Below are 20,437 nucleotides of genomic sequence, written 5' to 3'. Positions count from 1 at the left end.
GTATGGTGTGGTGTGGTGTGGTGGGGTGTGGTGGGGTGGGGTGAGGTGGGGTGTAGTGTGTGGTGATGTGGTGGGGTATGGTGGTGTGTGGTAGGGTGTGGTGTGGTGAGGTATGGTGGAGTGTGGTGTGGTGTGGTGTGGTGTGGTGTGGTGGGGTGTGGTAGGGTGTGGTGTGGTGGGATATAGTGTGGTGTAGTGGTGTGTGGTGGGGTATGGTAGGGTGTGGTGTGGTGTGGGGGTATGTGTGGTGTGGGGGGAAAGCATTGTGGGAATGTAGTGTATCCATCACATAAAACAGGTGGATGAGAAGCCCACACCTACACCATTCTCATCTCTTCCAATATTTCCAAACATTTCTCAATCAAAACTGAAACAAAACAGCGCTAAAAACGAAAATAATCACATATTATTACAAAGCAAATGTGCATCAAAATAAAGTATTTTAACCAGTAAAGACAATCACAATGGTCAATAAAGTTGTTAAAACTTTGTTATGTACTTCAGTCAAATATTTTGCATGTTTGTGGGTCAGTGGAACGGTGCTAGGGACGGGTATCAATGGTAGACAGGCGGTACCAGTGATGGGTACCACTGGTGAAAAGGGGGTACCAGTGGTGGGAAGGAGGTACCTCTGGAGGGAGGGTGTTCCACTAGGGGTGAGCAGGGGAGGGGGTGGAAGACGTGGCTCGGGATATTGATGGCTCAGTAATGAGAGAGAACAGGGACAAATGTATCGCACAGAGAGAAGGTGGTTCCCTGCTGAGACCTCACCATCACCACCACTACCACCACTACTACCACCACCACTACCACCACCACTACCACCACTACTACCACCACTACCACCACCACTACCACTACAACCACCACTACCACCACCACTACCACCACCACCACCATCACACCACAACCACCACACCATATTGACCCACAGAGATGTATCAAACACTTTCATCAGCAGTTAACCACCAATATATATTCAGAACATGAGAACTGAAGCGTTGCCTTTTAAACAACGAAATGCTCGGAAGGCGGGACCAATAGCTAATGATCGACCCTTGAAGGCACATGTAGTCAACCACACCATTCCTGCTTCTCCTACTGCACTTCTGTCGTTACTTTGCGACAGGCAACGGACCCGTCTCACCCCTGAGAACTCCAGTTACAAAGTCTGTGAAAAACATCATTAAAGAGTCCCCTAGAACCTGTGACCTTAGAGCAGAAGGTATAGATAAGATCTCGGGAACTTTGTAACTGGTTTCATTCCCTCACGAATATGAGAAGATAGACTCCTTGTCTACCCTGAAGTGTGAGTGGATTCACTACCCATATGAGGGGGATGGGGATGACCATCCTAGGAGGCAGGGGGGGGGATGTTGTGGCAGCCCTCTTGACCCCACTCTTGAATCCCTCATACAGGATAGTATGAGGCTTCGAAGGGATAGAAGCATTTTCAGCAGCTGATGGCTTCACCGTTTTAATAGTTACTGCCAATTATATGATCTTTTGAACGTCCAATGGGGCAGCGAGGAGGCATTCTTGGTCACTCTTGGACTCGTTGAGTACCGTGGGGATGGGGGATGGGGATGGGGAGGAGTATATATACAGCCACAAGGCTAGAATGTGGATCGAGACAGCCATACGGATAGTAGCTGACAGTAGTAAGACTCGAGGAGCACGCCGGCAGTCAGTGAGGCTGGAGATTCCGTCTCGAGGGGGATGAGGGAGGTATACAGCCTCCTCATAGGTTGAGTTACAGCTTCACATGTGAAGGGAGAAGCCCTGAGAGGGAGGGGTACAGAGGCCCTCTTCCTCTGTTGCGAGTTGATGGATCACTTGGAGTTCCTAAACTGGGAGGGAAGAGGAGGGTGGAGTGACCGAAGAATGATCCCGCCAGTAAATAATCTGATATAAGCCTCTCCTTTGTGCCCTCTCCCTTATTGGTCGCAGTTCTCCGCCACGACCAATCAAGAGTACTTGGTAAATGAAAATCTGGCTGATAGCTGCTAAAATAAAAAAGGCAATCAATGGATCGCAGTTACCGAATTAAAAAAAAATTGCCCGTCTCTCTCTCTCTCTCTCTCTCTCTCTCTCTCTCTCTCTCTCTCTCTCTCTCTCGCTCTCTCTCTCTCTCTCTCTCTCTCTCTCTCTCTCTCTCCAGAAGGGGTGTCTGGTGTCAGAGAGCGAGGGGAGGGAGGTGGAAGACAGTAACTAAGAAACCGCTGCGACAGGCCACATAGTTCCCGCTTCCCAAGCGTGTCTCCGCACACCTCGACCCCAGACCCGTTTAATTCACGCCACGCCTCACCACCCGAAAACACATGCCACCCTTACTAACTTGTTTTTCCTAAAGTTAAAATATCACCACCAATATAAAAATCAATCGATTACAAAAAAGAATGCTCCAGGCGCATGTACGGACATAAACACACACACATACACACACACACACACGCACACACACACACACAGGGGCCTGGTAGCCTGGTGGATAGCGCGCAGTACTCGTAAATCTGTGGCGCGGGTTCGATTCCCGCACCAGGTAGAAACAAATGGGCAAAGTTTCTTTCACCCTGAATGCCCCTGTTACCTAGCAGTAAATAGGTACCTGGGAGTTAGTCAGCTGTCACGGGCTGCTTCCTGGGGTGTGTGTGTGTGTGGTGTGGAGAAAAAAAAATAGTAGTAGTAGTTAGAAACAGTTGATTGACAGTTGAGAGGCGGGCCGAAAGAGCAAAGCTCAACCCCCGCAAACACAACTAGGTGAATACACACTAGAGAAAAGAAGGGAGAGAGGAGATATGATAGGAACATATAAAATACTCAGGGGAATCAGGGGAATTGACAAAGTGGAAATAGATAAAATGTTCACACGTAATAATAACAGAACGAGGGGACATGGGTGGAAACTGGAAACTCAGACGAGTCACAGAGATGTTAGGAAGTTTTCTTTTAGCGTGAGAGTAGTGGGAAAATGGAACGCACTTAAGGAACAGGTTGTGGAAGCAAACTCTATTCATAATTTTAAAACTAGATATGATAGGGAAATGGGTTAGGAGTCATTGCTGTAAACAACCGATGGCTCGAAAGACGGGATCCAAGAGTCAATGCTCGATCCTGCAAGCACAAATAGGTGAATACACACACACACACACACACACACACACACACACACACACACACACACAGGTGTGTGGGATCAGGTGACAGGAGACCAAAGGGACAGTACACAATGAAGGGGAACAGCCTACCTGTAACGATTCGAGAAAGAGACCTGGGAGTGGATGTGACACCTAATCTAACTCCTGAGGCACATATAAATAGGATAACGACAGCAGCGTACTCTACACTGGCGAAAATTAGAACTTCATTCAGAAACCTAAATGAGGAAGCTTTTAGGGCGCTTTACACTGCCTACGTGAGACCCGTCTTAGAGTATGCCGCGCCATCATGGAGCCCCCACCTGAAGAAACACATAAAGAAACTGGAGAAGGTTCAGAGGTTTGCGACGAGGCTTGTCCCAGAGCTACGAGGGATGGGATATGAAGAGCGGCTGAAGGAACTGAACCTTACGACACTAGAGAAAAGAAGGGAGAGAGGAGATATGATAGGGACATATAAAATACTCAGGGGAATTGACAAAGTGGAAATAGATGAAATGTTCACACGTAATAATAACAGAACGAGGGGACATGGGTGGAAACTGGAAACTCAGATGAGTCACAGAGATGTTAGGAAGTTTTCTTTTAGCGTGAGAGTAGTGGAAAAATGGAATGCACTTGGGGAACAGGTTGTGGAAGCAAATACTATTCATACTTTTAAAACTAGGTATGATAGGGAAATGGGACAGGAGTCATTGCTGTAAACAACCGATAGCTAGAAAGGCGGGATCCAAGAGTCAATGCTCGATCCTGCAAGCACATATAGGTGAGTACATATAGGTGAGTACACACACACACACACACACACACACACACACACACACACAGGAATCAGGAATCTGTACACCAGTTGATTGACGGTTGAGAGGCGGGACCAAAGAGCCAGAGCTCAACCCCCGCAAGCACAATTAGGTGAGCACAATTAGGTGAGCACACACACACACACACACACACACACACACACACACACACACACACACACGCACACACACACACACACACACAAAGCTTTGCAGGATTACTGGTGATTGTAATTGAAGTGTCATAGGGGGGGGGGAGGGAGCGTTCTGTGTTAAGACAACCCTCTGTGTGTTTCTGTGTTGTGCTGTCCCACTATGCCCCAACCTTTACAAAAAAAAATCGATGAATGTGAAATATTCGGCTCAGAGTCCGTAGACTTCAGTAATGTGGTTAAATATTAGTATATTCAGACCTTGACATGTAAAACGTATGTTCAGATTATAGACTTGTATTCCGTGGCGCAACGTTTGAGTTACAGTGATAAGAGACAGTGTGTAGTGAACATGTCACCGTGATGGGGAGGGTGTGGATGGGGTGAAAGAGGAGGATGTGGGGAGGGTAATTGAAAGGGTGCATACGGGGGTGGGGGAGAATGTTTCAATGTCGGTTGGGAAAGTGTGTGTATGTGTGGGGGAGAAATGATGGGGGAGAAGGGGATATTGAGGAGGATGTGGGGGGGGGTATGGAGATGGGGTAGGTATGAATATGTTTTAACTGATGAAGGTAGTGTGTATTGATGATACCAACATTGATGATATGAGGAGAGAAAGAGAAAGAGAGAGTGCTTGAGGAGGGTGTTCGTGGGAGACCTGGCCACCGGATGACACGGATAGCGCCGGATTCGCCCGTCTAGTATACAAGAACGGCTTGTTTACCTTGCAGTGTGCGATTGCTTTACTAGGAACGACAAGGGGAATGTATAGAGAGACCAGGCTCTATAGGGCTCATGGTTGTCCCTCCCTGACCCAGATGGGAGAGACGACGGCGGAGCGCTCGTTGTTTATAGAGGGCGCCACCTCTCCCACTTAGTGAAGACAGAGTGAGGTGCACAGAGGGAGAAGGCGCTCGAGGGAGGAGGTACAGGGAGGGGATATATATAAATATATATATATATATATATATATATATATATATATATATATATATATATATATATATATATATATATATATATATATATATATATATATATGAAGGTCTTGAACAAATATCGCTTCAAAAGGCTTTTGTTCGGGATCAGTGGAAAGGTTCAATACAATTTTGTTATATACGGTATCCCACTTAATTTTTATTTTATTTCTAATCATTACAAATTAATGATTTGGGTCAAAATAACTGTTTATAAACATTAAAATGTTTGAAAAATAAAAACAAAAGTTGGTACCTCTTTAAGCGCTGTTGCGTTGTCGTTAAAATCGGTTGGAGGTTAGCAAACCGTTACAGATTTAAACACATTATAGTTTTAAAATTTAAATTTCGCGCCCAAAATCCTTCCATAATTGAACTTCTGATATAAATAACTTTCCAATGACTAGTATTCAATTAACCTGATTAATTTTTTTGTCTTTTTACACCCCCCCCCCCCCTCAAAAAATACTATCTAATATTAGCAATATTTTGAACGTTGTCATCAGTGAAAATATATAACAAAATATTTAACGCAAAAAGAAATCCTATTAAAGTGGTTGATCAAGTGTTCTTAATTCACATTAATCACGTTAATGGGATTTCTTTGAGCATTTGCAAGGAAGCGTTTGGTGTAGGACTCTTGGACTATGACCAGTGGTAGGGGGAGGACTGTGTGTGTGTGTGTGTGTGTGTGTGTATGTGTGTGTGTGTGTGTGTGTGTGTGTGTGAGTGTGTGTGTGTGTGTGTGTGTGTGTGTGTGTGTGTGTGTGTGTGTGTGAGTGTGTGTGTGTGTGTGTGTGTGTGTGTGTGTGTGTGTGTGTGTGTGTGTGTGTGTGTGTGTGTGTGAAACCCAGAGCATAAGTTCGAGCCTTCCTTATGGCTCATACTGATTTTCACAAAATAATTATTTCCTATATTTTTTTATTTTAATTAAATTTAAAAATGTTGCCAGAGATCTAGACTCACTTGTCTATAAAGGACAAAAAAAAAATTAATATTTACCAGGTCGACTTATAAAGTAAGCCAACCTAGGGAGTAAGGAAGATATTGATAACGAGCACATCTAGAGTGCTCGATATCAATATCTCGATATCGATATCACATACAGAGTCCGGCACGAGCTGGAGATATCAACGCCACTCTATTGAGGAATCTAAGAGTAGAGTAGAGTAGAGTAGAGGGCTTCTTTACGTATAAGGAACAGCGGCATCAGGGGCCAGGAAACATCTCGCCCTGCCCGGGAATCGAACTCTTGAATCTGTGATTCTGAGCCCCACTGCGCTAACCACGGCTTCGAACCCACACACACACACAAACACAGACGAACACATACAGGTAAACACACGCAGACACAGACGAACACATACAGGTAAACACACGCAGACACAGAATGACAGACAGACATAGTCAGTTATATAGAGTTATAGAAGACCAGGTTTAAGACGAAGCAAAAGGAGGGGGGAGGGGGGACTGGAATGCCATATGGCAACAGGCATCTGGCGACTACTAGACGGAGCCCAAGAACTGAAGCTCACCCCACAAGCGTATACAGGAGAGTCCTTACACTAAGAGGCACAGGCAGAGAGACAGATATAAACAGACAGACACAGACGGAGAGACAATAAAAGACAGACACAGTTACCAGACTGAGATGAAAATCTCTCTCAGCAAAACAAAATTAAAAATATAAATTAGTAATATATAATAATATAATAATTTATAATAAAAGTTTTTAAAATCAATAAAAACAGGAAAAGTAACATAGTGACATTACGAAATGCAGGAGAGAGAGACAGACAGAGACAGAGAGACTGAGAGACAGATAGAGAGACACAGACAGACAGACAGACAGACAGACAGACAGACAGACAGACAGACAGACAGACAGACAGACAGACAGACAGACATCAATAAAAAAAATACTTTCATTTCCGGCCAAAAAAATTATAAGATCAATTAAACCAAATTTCGGCGCCCGTGACAAACCAGAAATACAGTCACTCCCAAATACCAAATATATTACTCAATTCAGAAATATAAAAATATATATATATAAATATATAATATTTCAAAAAGCTCTTGCTGCCGCGTGTCGAAATGACGAGTGGAAGGTCTTGTTCCCCGTGTTCCGCGGTGTTCCCTCGTGTTCCCCCGTGTTCCGCGGTGTTCCCCCGTGTTCCGCGGTGTTCCCCCGTGTTCCGCGGTGTTCCCCCGTGTTCCGCGGTGTTCCCCCATGTTCCGCGGAGTTTCCTCGTGTTCCGCGGAGTTTCCTCGTATTCCGCGGAGTTTCCTCGTGTTCCGCGAAGTTTCCTCGTGTTCCGCGAAGTTTCCTCGTGTTCCGCGGAGTTTCCTCGTGTTCCGCGGTGTTTCCTCGTGTTCCCCGGTGTTCCCTCGTGTTCCCCCGTCTTCCTCATGTTCCATAGTGTTCCGCGGTGTTCCCTCGTGTTCCGCGGTGTTCCCTCATGTTCCCCCGTGTTCCTCATGTTCCCTGTGTTCCCCTGTGTTCCCCGGGTTCCCCTGTGTTCACCGGTGTTCCCCTGTGTTCCCTGGTGTTCACCGGTGTTCACCGGTGTTCCCCGTGTTCCCTGGTGTTCACCGGTGTTCACCGGTGTTCCCCGTGTTCCCTGGTGTTCACCGGTGTTCCCCTGTGTTCCCTGGTGTTCACCGGTGTTCACCGGTGTTCCCCGTGTTCCCTGGTGTTCACCGGTGTTCCCCGTGTTCCCTGGTGTTCACCGGTGTTCCCCTGTGTTCACCGGTGTTCCCCGTGTTCCCTGGTGTTCACCGGTGTTCCCCGTGTTCCCCTGTGTTCACCGGTGTTCCCCTGTGTTCCCCTGTGTTCACCGGTGTTCCCCTGTGTTCCCCGGTGTTCACCGGTGTTCTCCCGTGTTCCCCGGTGTTCACCGGTGTTCCCCGTGTTCCCTGGTGTTCACCGGTGTTCCCCTGTGTTCCCCGGTGTTCCCCTGTGTTCCCCTGTGTTCACCGGTGTTCTCCCGTGTTCCCTGATGTTCACCGGTGTTCTCCCGTGTTCCCCGGTGTTCACCGGTGTTCTCCCGTGTTCCCTGGTGTTCACCGGTGTTCTCCCGTGTTCACCGGTGTTCACCGGTGTTCTCCCGTGTTCCCTGGTGTTCACCGGTGTTCTCCCGTGTTCACCGGTGTTCTCCCGTGTTCCCTGGTGTTCACCGGTGTTCTCCCGTGTTCCCTGATGTTCACCGGTGTTCTCCCGTGTTCCCCTGTGTTCACCGGTGTTCCCCGTGTTCCCCTGTGTTCCCCGGTGTTCCCCGGGTTCCCCTGTGTTCACCGGTGTTCCCCTGTGTTCCCTGGTGTTCACCGGTGTTCCCCGTGTTCCCTGATGTTCACCGGTGTTCTCCCGTGTTCCCCGGTGTTCACCGGTGTTCTCCCGTGTTCCCTGGTGTTCACCGGTGTTCTCCCGTGTTCCCTGATGTTCACCGGTGTTCTCCCGTGTTCCCCTGTGTTCACCGGTGTTCCCCGTGTTCCCCTGTGTTCCCCGGTGTTCCCCGGGTTCCCCTGTGTTCACCGGTGTTCCCCTGTGTTCCCTGGTGTTCACCGGTGTTCCCCGTGTTCCCTGATGTTCACCGGTGTTCTCCCGTGTTCCCTGGTGTTCACCGGTGTTCCCCGTGTTCCCCGGTGTTCTCCCGTGTTCCCCGGTGTTCCCCGGTGTTCACCGGTGTTCCCCTGTGTTCCCTGGTGTTCCCCGGTGTTCTCCCGTGTTCCCCGGGTTCCCCTGTACTCACCGGTGTTCCCCTGTGTTCCCCGGTGTTCACCGGTGTTCCCCTGTGTTCCCCGGTGTTCACCGGTGTTCCCCTGTGTTCCCCGGTGTTCACCGGTGTTCTCCCGTGTTCCCCGGGTTCCCCTGTGTTCACCGGTGTTCTCCCGTGTTCCCCGTGTTCCCTGGTGTTCCCCGTGTTCCCTGATGTTCACCGGTGTTCCCCCTGTGAACCCCCGCATGGGTCTAAGTGGAACTGGGCCTCCTTAGAGCTATGGTGCCCTGGTAATGTGCACTATTACAGTGGCACCCTGGTATTAGGGACAACTGCAGTGAGTGGTACCCCTGGTATAAGGGTACCCCTGGTATAAGGGTACCCCTTGTATAAGGGTACCCCTGGTATAAGGGTACCCCTGGTATAAGGGTACCCCTGGTATAAGGGGTACCTTATATGCAAGCCATAGTGTTACAAATTAAAGCAGGTGTTTGAGAATCAGTAGGATTAAGTATTGGGCTTAAGCTCTTGGGCCCAGAATTTTCTCTTCAAGCTGTGAGTCAGTCACACCCGATTGTGTGGGATCATATCTCCTCATATATACCTACTGTATGGCTGGGATCTTGTCTATGTATATACCACTTGTTCCCATATTCATCATCATACACTTGCTCCTATTGAACTCTATTAGCCATCTTTCGGGCCAACTCTGCAGCTGGTTTAAATCATCTTAGAGAATCTTACATTCCTCATCCGTCACATCTCGTCTCATTAGTTTTGCATCGTCCGCAAATGTAGGACGATTTTTTTTGTCAACTCCTGTAGATAGGTCATGAATGAGAAATAGTATGGGTCCCAGCACCGATCCTTGAGGAGCTCCGCTCAAGTTACTCCTACGTCTATCAAGTTACCTTGTTACCCTACGCCAGTCTGACTTCTCGCCCCCTCACTGTTACTCTCTGTGTCCTGTCTGTTTGGTAATTCTTAGATGTTTATTTCCGCTTACTCCCGCCTGCCTCTCGAGTTTGTGTAGTAATCTCTTGTGACACACTGTGTCAAAAGCTTCCAGAAATACACAATCTGGCCATTCTTCTCATTCCTGTCGTATTTTTGTTTCTTTATCATAGAACTCCAGTAGGTTCGTTAGGCATGATTTCCTTTCCCTGAAGCCATGTTGATGTTTGTTTACATGTCTAATTCTTTCCAGGTGTGTAGCTAGTCTTCTCCTTGCTATTCTTTAGAGTGTTTTGCATAGGATTCTCGTCAGAGACGCAGTTAATTGCATCTTTTCGATCTTCTTCTGAATTGATAACACATTTGCTTTTTTCTAGCAGCTGGGCAATTCTCCCTTCATGATGCTATAACAAATTAAAACGAAGGGAAGGGAAGTATCATGGGGGGAAAGCGCCAAGCCCTTACGACTATACAGCACTTGGAAGGGAGTCAGGATAAGGATTTTGAGATGGGACGGGGGGAAGAGTGACTCCTTAAAGATCAGTGTTAGAGATACGCTGAGGGCTGTGCTGCTTCTGTAACACCCAAGATGATACAGTGACTTGTCGTAGAGCTTGAGTTACATCTAGTGATGCTACTTCTTTCCTTACTTCCTGGCACCTCAGTATTTAAGAGTCTCTCATCTAGGGTTACCTCTTAGCACTGGGAGCTGTTCAGTTGTGAACACTCCATGGAAGCTGTCAATGGAGACTCCATGGAAGCTGGATGAACACTCCATGGAAGCTGTCAATGGAGACTCCATGGAAGCTGGATGAACACTCCATGGAAGCTGTCAATGGAGACTCCATGGAAGCTGGATGAACACTCCATGGAAGCTGTCAATGGAGACTCCATGGAAGCTGGATGAACACTCCATGGAAGCTGTCAATGGAGACTCCATGGAAGCTGGATGAACACTCCATGGAAGCTGTCAATGGCGACTCCATGGAAGCTGGATGAACACTCCATGGAAGCTGTCAATGGAGACTCCATGGAAGCTGGATGAACACTCCATGGAAGCTGTCAATGGAGACTCCATGGAAGCTGGATGAACACTCCATGGAAGCTGTCAATGGAGACTCCATGGAAGCTGGATGAACACTCCATGGAAGCTGTCAATGGAGACTCCATGGAAGCTGGATGAACACTCCATGGAAGCTGTCAATGGAGACTCCATGGAAGCTGTCAATGGAGACTCCATGGAAGCTGGATGAACACTCCATGGAAGCTGGAAGCTACTAATAGTCTAATAGGCAGTGAGTTCCCCGTAAAACTTCCTTATCATTTCACATAAATTCACCGCCCTTTTTTCGTAACCTAATCACTTGGTCGTTGATTCTCATGTTCCATCTTGTATGATTATGTAGGTGATTGGTTGTGTCTTAGCTTCAGAGGCAATATCATTTTCTGACATTGTTTATACATTTATGTATTAATTCCTATCCCTGTTGCATCTATTCCAGTTTTCCACTGTTCTTCGACCTCCGTATTACTTCCTCTTCCTCTTGAATTTCTTTTTTGCTTCTATTCAACCTCGGATTATTATATTCTTTCCTACATTTGTTCTCTTATTCTTGCCACAAATCTCTCGTTTCGCCTCTAGGTTCTTCCTCTCATTGCATAACTTCTAGGTGGTTTCTTATTTTCATGTAATCCCCCTTTTCAGTAGTCTACTCTCCTCTCCCTGTTTGGTATGTTGTCAAGTGGTCACTGGTTTACGTAAAGTGAACCACCAGTATACTCTGGTCGGTGGGTACTGGTGGTATGTCCTGCTCTAAGTTATCCAAGTCTGCCTCAGTCTCAGGGCGGACCTGGTATAGTAGTACGGTAGGGTTGGTGTATATTCTACTGCCTTTCTCTTGTGTCACCTTTTACATGCTGTGTTATGTAGTGTGTGTGTGTGTGTGTGTGGGTGTGTGTGTGTGTGTGTGTGGGTGTGGGTGTGTGTGTGTGTGTGTGTGTGTGTGTGTGTGTGTGTGTGTGTGTGTGTGTGTGTGTGTGTGTTTTGTCGTCATATATCACTTTCAGTCATACTTTGTTTGAAATATGTATATACTTAATATATAACTGAGATCTACGAACGCTTTAAATTATTGGCTGTTTGTACAGTCTCTAATAATTTATCTGCTTTCTCTCTCTACACACACACACACACACACACACACACACACCCAGAACTAAGAGGCATGAGTTATGAGGAAAGGCTGCGGGAAATGCACCTCACGACACTGGAAGACAGAAGAGTAAGGGGGGACATGATCACAACCTACAAAATCCTCAGGGGAATCGACCGGGTAAACAAGGATGAACTTTTCAACACTGGTGGGACGCGAACAAGGGGACACAGGTGGAATCTGAGTACCCAAATGAGCCACAGAGACGTTAGAAAGAACTTTTTCAGTGTCAGAGTAGTTAGCAAATGGAATGCATTAGGAAGTGATGTGGTGGAGGCTGACTCCATTCACAGTTTCAAATGTAGATATGATAGAGCCCAATAGGCTCAGGAATCTGTACACCAGTTGATTGACGGTTGAGAGGCGGGACCAAAGAGCCAGAGCTCAACCCCCGCAAGCACAATTAGGTGAGTACAATTAGGTGAGTACACACACACACACACACACACACACACACAGAAGGTGCCTCTGTTCATCTTCTTCGCTGGAAGACAGAAGAGTTAGGGGGGACATGATCACCACATTCAAGATTCTGAAGGGAATTGATAGGGTAGATAAAGACAGGCTATTTAACACAAGGGGCACACGCACAAGGGGACACAGGTGGAAACTGAGTGCCCAAATGAGCCACAGAGATATTAGAAAGAACTTTTTAGTGTCAGAGTGGTTGACAAATGGAATGCATTAGGCAGTGATGTGGTGGAGGCTGACTCCATACACAGTTTCAAGTGTAGATATGATAGAGCCCAATAGGCTCCGGAATCTGTACACCTGTTGATTGACGGTTGTGAGGCGGGACCAAAGAGCCAGAGCTCAACCCCCGCAAACGCAACTAGGTGAGTAACTAGGTAAGTACACACACACACACACACACACACACACACACACACACACACACACACACACACACACACACACACACACACACACACACACAGCCACCAATAGGCCTGGTGACTAAATGGACAGCGCTCTGGATTCGTAGTCCTAGGAACCGGGGTTCGATTCCCGGCGATGGTGGAAACAAATGGGCAGAGTTCCTTTCACCCTGATGCTTCTGTTCACCTAGCAGTAAATAGGTATCTGGGAGTTAGACAGCTGCTACGCGCTGCTAGCTCAGTAACGGAACAGTCAGTAACGAGGCTGGAACACTCAGTAACGAGGCTGGAACAATCAGTAACGAGGCTGGAACAGTCAATAACGAGGCTGGAACAGTCAGTAACGAGGCTGGAAGTCAGTAACGAGGCTGGAACAGTCAGTAACGAAGCTGTAACAGTCAGTAACGAAGCTGTAACAGTCAGTAACGAAGCTGTAACAGTCAGTAACGAGGCTGGAACAGTCAGTAACGAGGCTGGAACAGTCAGTAACGAGGCTGGAACAGTCAGTAACGAGGCTGGAACAATCAGTAACGAGGCTGGAACAGTCAGTAACGAGGCTGGAACAGTCAGTAACGAGGCTGGAACAGTCAGTAACGAAGCTGTAACAGTCAGTCATGAGGCTGGAACAGTCAGTAACGAGGCTGGAACAGTCAGTCATGAGGCTGGAACAGTCAGTAACGAGGCTGGAACAATCAGTAACGAGGCTGGAACAGTCAGTAACGAGGCTGGAACAGTCAGTAACGAGGCTGGAACAGTCAGTAACGAAGCTGTAACAGTCAGTCATGAGGCTGGAACAGTCAGTAACGAGGCTGGAACAGTCAGTAACGAAGCTGTAACAGTCAGTCATGAGGCTGGAACAGTCAGTAACGAGGCTGGAACAATCAGTAACGAGGCTGGAACAGTCAGTAACGAGGCTGGAACAGTCAGTAACGAGGCTGGAACAGTCAGTAACGAAGCTGTAACAGTCAGTCATGAGGCTGGAACACTCAGTAACGAGGCTGGAACAGTCAGTAACGAGGCTGGAACAGTCAGTAACGAGGCTGGAACAATCAGTAACGAAGCTGTAACAGTCAGTAACGAAGCTGTAACAGTCAGTAACGAGGCTGGAACAGTCAGTAACGAAGCTGTAACAGTCAGTAACGAGGCTGGAACAGTCAGTAACGAGGCTGGAACACTCAGTAACGAGGCTGGAACAGTCAGTAACGAAGCTGTAACAGTCAGTCATGAGGCTGGAACACTCAGTAACGAGGCTGGAACAGTCAGTAACGAGGCTGGAACAGTCAGTAACGAGGCTGGAACAATCAGTAACGAAGCTGTAACAGTCAGTAACGAAGCTGTAACAGTCAGTAACGAGGCTGGAACAGTCAGTAACGAAGCTGTAACAGTCAGTAACGAGGCTGGAACACTCAGTAACGAGGCTGGAACACTCAGTAACGAGGCTGGAACAGTCAGTAACGAAGCTGGAACAGTCAGTAACGAAGCTGTAACAGTCAGTAACGAGGCTGGAACAGTCAGTAACGAGGCTGGAACAGTCAGTAACGAGGCTGTAACAGTCAGTAACGAGGCTGGAACAGTCAGTAACGAAGCTGTAACAGTCAGTAACGAGGCTGGAACACTCAGTAACGAGGCTGGAACACTCAGTAACGAGGCTGGAACACTCAGTAACGAGGCTGGAACACTCAGTAACGAGGCTGGAACACTCAGTAACGAGGCTGGAACACTCAGTAACGAGGCTGGAACACTCAGTAACGAGGATGGAACACTCAGTAACGAGGCTGGAACACTCAGTAACGAGGCTGGAACAGTCAGTAACGAGGCTGGAACACTCAGTAACGAGGCTGGAACATAAAGCATAAGGAACAGCACCAACAGCTGCGACAAGGAAAGTAACATCCTTAGGAGGAAAGAAAGTAACATTATCAGCAGCAAGGAAAGTAGCATCAGTACTAGCAAGGAAAGTAGCATCAGTACTAGCAAGGAAAGTAGCATCAGTACTAGCAAGGAAAGTAGCATCAGTACTAGCAAGGAAAGTAGCATCAGTACTAGCAAGGAAAGTAGCATCAGTACTAGCAAGGAAAGTAGCATCAGTACTAGCAAGGAAAGTAGCATCAGTACTAGCAAGGAAAGTAGCATCAGTACTAGCAAGGAAAGTAGCATCAGTACTAGCAAGGAAAGTAGCATCAGTACTAGCAAGGAAAGTAGCATCAGTACTAGCAAGGAAAGTAGCATCAGTACTAGCAAGGAAAGTAGCATCAGTACTAGCAAGGAAAGTAGCATCAGTACTAGCAAGGAAAGTAGCATCAGTACTAGCAAGGAAAGTAGCATCAGTACTAGCAAGGAAAGTAGCATCAGTACTAGCAAGGAAAGTAACATCAGTACTAGCAAGGAAAGTAACAACAGTACTAGCAAGGAAAGTAGCATCAGTACTAGCAAGGAAAGTAACATCAGTACTAGCAAGGAAAGTAACAACAGTAGCACCCTCGAAGAGAGCAAGGAATGTAGAAGCATTAACAAGAAATACAAAGAAAACTAAATGTAGCATTAACAAAGTAACAGCAACAGTAACAATAACCAAGAAAGTAGCAGCACCAGTAACAAAGAAAGTAGCAGCATCAGTAACAATGACAAAGTAGCAGCATCAGTAACAATGACAAAGTAGCAGCAACAGTAACAATAACCAAGAAAGTAGCAGTAACGATAACCAAGAAAGTAGCAGCACCAGTAACAATAAAAAATGAAAGTAGCAGTAACGATAACCAAGAAAGTAACAACAACAGTAACAATAACAAAGAAAGTAGCAGTAACGATAACCAAGAAAGTAACAACAACAGTAACAATAACAAAGAAAGTAGCAGTAACGATAACCAAGAAAGTAACAGCAGCAGTAACAATAACAAAGAAAGTAGCAGTAACGATAACCAAGAAAGTAACAACAACAGTAACAATAACAAAGAAAGTAGCAGTAACGATAACCAAGAAAGTAACAACAACAGTAACAATAACAAAGAAAGTAGCAGTAACGATAACCAAGAAAGTAACAACAACAGTAACAATAATAAAGAAAGTAGCAGTAACGATAACCAAGAAAGTAACAACAACAGTAACAATAACAAAGAAAGTAGCAGCAGTAGTAACAAAGAAAGTAGCAGCAGCAGTAACAAAGACAGTCGCAGCAACAGTAACAATAATAAACCGAAAAATTAAGCAACAAAGACAAAAATAAATGACCACAAAAAGCAAGAAATATACCAACAAACACATAAACCAAGCGTCATTGTCACCATGGAACAACAACAACAACAACATGTAAGCCGAGGAGGAACAAACACAAAAAAAACGAAGTTCCATTAAGTAACAAAAAAATTCTCAGACTGTTATTAATTTCTTTGTAATTCTGAACATTGTGAATAACCAAAATCTATCCAGATGAGGAGTGTTCAAGTTCACGATGAACACAGTTAAGTCTGTTCATCAGAGCGTAGCACCGGAGCCACCTCTCTGTGTTCACTTTTGTTCACTACGCTTATAGTTCATCGTTATTATTTTTTAATAGTGAAAGAACGTTTTTTTCTGTGTAACTGTTCAAATGTTTTTTCCTTGAATGTATTTGTTCATATTCTCTGTACGCTTAATATCTTTGTTCACAGTCTTCTATAGCGGACACATGTGTTCACAGTCTTCTATAGCGGACACATGTGTTCACAGTCTTCTATAGCGGACACATGTGTTCACAGTCTTCTATAGCGGACACATGTGTTCACAGTCTTCTATAGCGGACACATGTGTTCACAGTCTCCTATAGCGGACACATGTGTTCACAGTCTTCTATAGCGGACACATGTGTTCACAGTCTTCTATAGCGGACACATGTGTTCACAGTCTTCTATAGCGGACACATGTGTTCACAGTCTTCTATAGCGGACACATGTGTTCATAATCTCCTACATCGGAAACATGTGTTCAATGCTTCTTTATAGTAAACAAAATACATCACTAATTTTTTCAAATGGTGTTAACTAATATTAAAATTATTAACTTTCATATATACATTTCGCTTGGTGTTGGAGATAGGCCTACCACCCTCTGGAGGGTTATTAAGTCAATCACTCTCTGGTTATCAACACTTGAAGTGTTATTAAAGCCTATCAACCTCTGAGGGACTCTTAACGCCAACCACAACAGCCTACTGACCCACCAGCAAGTATAATTTAGTCCTGAACATTGTCCAGGACCAAAGTATACTTTCCGTCTATATACACCGAGATATAAGGAAGATATAACGTACACTTCGGTATATATATATATATATATATATATATATATATATATATATATATATATATATATATATATAAATATATATATATATATATATATATATATATATATATATATATATATATATATATATATATATACCTCACCGTCATACTTAACATAAGACTCAAACGCAATAATCAACAAATAAATGATAAAAATGCTAATTACAGTAAAATAATACACATATCACTGTTAGTATCATTAATAACACTGATAAATTATCACTAGTATTATATAAACAAAATAAAAATAATAATAACAGCGGAATCACATTTGTGCCGCACTCAACAGGTGGGCAACCGCTAATGAGCTAAGGGTATATATGTATTGTATATACATATACAGTATATACATACATATTGTGAGAGGGGACTCACCTGCGTTCATCATGCCAGGTCAGGCCAGGTCAGGGGTCAAGACGGAGGGGGAGGGGGTGAGAGAGGAGGAGGTCAGCCAATCCAGCACTATATTTGATTTAAACACATTGTGACTTTAATAGGAAAAGCCCCATTAGGATATATTCGTATTAGTGAGTTTTTTTTTTTTCCTTTTCAGTGTTTTAAAAGCACGCGTCACTACGTTATATGGATTTAAAAAGTTCGTGAAAGAGGTGGACGAGGTTAAGGCACTAGTCGACACGCGATCACGGGAGGGTGGGTTGGGGCGTGTACGGAGGTGCGCGCGCCACAGCGGCCAGGAAGTGACTGCCATGGCTCACCTGTGAACTCACCTGCCCGGCAGCGACGCCACGCCCACATTGTCGTACAGACCTCGAGGGCCCGGCCTAGTGGCGCTGCCTGAGGTGTGGGCACCTCGGTGCCGGTGTGTCTGGCAGGCAGGTGTACGCTGCCACTCTCTCTCTCTCTCTCTCTCTCTCTCTCTCTCTCTCTCTCTCTCTCTCTCTCTCTCTCTCTCTCTCTCTCTCTCTCTCTCTCTCTCTCTCTCTCTCTCTGCAATAGATTTTTGTATCTCCATTCCAATAATTCCACATTAACGAAGCCATTGAAACTCGAAACTCGTAATTTTGTATTTGTTAATTCAGATACTGATGTTCAATATATACTCAACTTGGATACGCAAGGCAAATGATTGGGGAACCTTTCGACAAGCCACCGGCATCCTGTCATCATCGAGACCACTAGTGTTAATGGCTGTGATGGTAAACTATGGGTATATACTTTCAGTAGGCGGGTACGTTAACATCTGCCTCAGGTACAAGAGCCGCCATGTTTTGGCTCCAGCGTCATCCACCACACATCGTGCCACTTGCCCGCCACTTGTGCTATATAGTCGTAATGGCTTAATCCCCTCCAAACACAACCCGTAACTGTCCCTGTTTTCCGCTTGTTACAACTTGTAATACAGTTGTTACATATTGGTGTAGCAATATGCACATGTTACACACATATTGTGATATTAGCAGTATCACACATATTAATGAGAAGATCAGGCACAACCATTTATGAATATAGTCTTTGATTTGATTTCATAAATAATTATTATTATTGAGAAAATCCGTGTTATATATATATATATATATATATATATATATATATATATATATATATATATATATATATATATATATATATATAATATGTATTATTGAGGTTCAGATGTAAGGTGCCCGGCTTGGGCGTAGCCAGGCCCATGGTTCGAATCCCCGCATTGCTCCAATTGAGTTTCTCAATGATTCCATTCACCTGGGCTGTAGAAGACTCGAACCATGGACCCCATGCGTGTGAAGCCGAAGCTCTATTGACCGAGCTATTGAGTGGTCTTAATAAGGAAAGTTCTCAATGATGTATCACGTTAGAGTGATTTTATTGTGCAATATTATTATTATTATTATTATTGTTATTATTATTATTATTATTATTATTATTATTATTATTATTACAAAAAAGTCACCTTGGCGTGATATATATTAATGAGAAGATTATTTGGTTCAATGAGGTGATTATAAATATGTATTTGGTGTATATATATATTGTTAAATGTTTATTATTATAGATTTATGGCACGAGGGTGTAGGGTCTCTCTCTCTCTCTCTCTCTCTCTCTCTCTCTCTCTCTCTCTCTCTCTCTCTCTCTCTCTCTCTCTCTCTCTCTCTCTCTCTCTCTCTCTTCAAATTATATAACATTTCCCAACTTTGTTTTTTTTTCACCACACTTCAACCTTGACTTGACGCTGCGTCTCACCTGGCCAGCCTTCATGGTCCATTATGTCGCCAGGCGCCGCGGCCTGCACGTCACGGAGGCGCCAGCACGTGACGGAGGCACCACCAGGCGCCTGCACGTGACGGAGGCACCACCAGGCGCCACCACGTGACGGAGGCACCACCAGGCGCCACCACGTGACGGAGGCACCACCAGGCAACACCAGGCGCCAGCACGTGACGGAGGCACCACCAGGCACCACCACGTGACGGAGGCGCCACCAGGCGCCACCAGGCGCCACCACGTGACGGAGGCACCACCACCCACAACATCTGTCAACAACTTTCCTTACCACTTGGGGAAAGTATGAAGAAAGCGAGGGGAAAGGATCTTGAGACACGAGAGCGTCGAGGGCTGCTGAATGCTGCCGACGACGGCTTTTCTCTTGTATTCTGAGGCACTCTACTCGAAACACCTGCCCCCCCTCCCCCACCACCACAGTCACTGCCAGGGAGCACTAACCGTAGTTAGTGCCCCCTGGCAGTGTTACTGGTTAATGTGGTGGTGCCTAATGTTGTTGGTTAGTAGTCCGAGGCGCCTATCAGACTGCTGCGTTCTGTAGTCACTGGTAACGACCCAGTGTGAGACTGTGCTCGGTGGAGATGAACCAGATCTGCTTCATTTGACCGCAATGCTTTTACTCTTTTGTAGATAATGAGTGCTGTTCTCTCTCATCCAAGCTACGGACCGAACAGCACGGACCGAACCCGTGCTGTTCGGTCCGTATAGCTTGCCTTACCTGCAGCGCCCAACCTCGTAGATATCCGTGTTTGCTGCCTTGCCCCTCGTGAGGCTATCCAGGAGGCCTCTCCCGAGGCTTCGATAGATTTCTTCTTGTTTATGTCAGTGGCTCTTGGACTTCGAGTACATCCCTCGGCTTTGTTGATTTGGTTTCTGTCTTCACTGACCTGTCTCCGGAGAACTGAACTTCCTTGTCGGGTGTCTGTGGCTCTTGTGATAGACAGTTGCTTGTGGGTCTTACGGTAAACAGTTGTTTGTAGATCTTGCGGTAGACAGCTGTCTCTGTCTTATATCTATATTGAAAAT

At 45.7% G+C, this 20,437-nt stretch overlaps 1 protein-coding gene across 1 annotated transcript in view; it reads right to left on the bottom strand.

Annotated features, from left to right (window-relative positions):
* LOC123749227 (transcription factor SOX-9) overlaps positions 1-17,841 on the bottom strand; it is a 61,398-nt gene extending 43,557 nt beyond the window's left edge. Inside the window, exon 1 of the mRNA XM_069305780.1 lies at positions 17,549-17,841. Within this exon, the coding sequence (XP_069161881.1) occupies positions 17,549-17,561 (13 nt within the window). The 5' untranslated portion in view covers positions 17,562-17,841. The remainder of the gene's footprint in view (positions 1-17,548) is intronic.
* Between the last annotated feature and the right edge of the window lie 2,596 nt (positions 17,842-20,437).

Source organism: Procambarus clarkii, chromosome 56 (assembly GCF_040958095.1).
Source record: "Procambarus clarkii isolate CNS0578487 chromosome 56, FALCON_Pclarkii_2.0, whole genome shotgun sequence".
Classification (NCBI taxonomy): Eukaryota; Metazoa; Arthropoda; class Malacostraca; order Decapoda; family Cambaridae; genus Procambarus; species Procambarus clarkii.
Note: the sequence above shows the minus strand (reverse complement) of the source record. Positions and strands in the feature narration are given on the sequence as shown.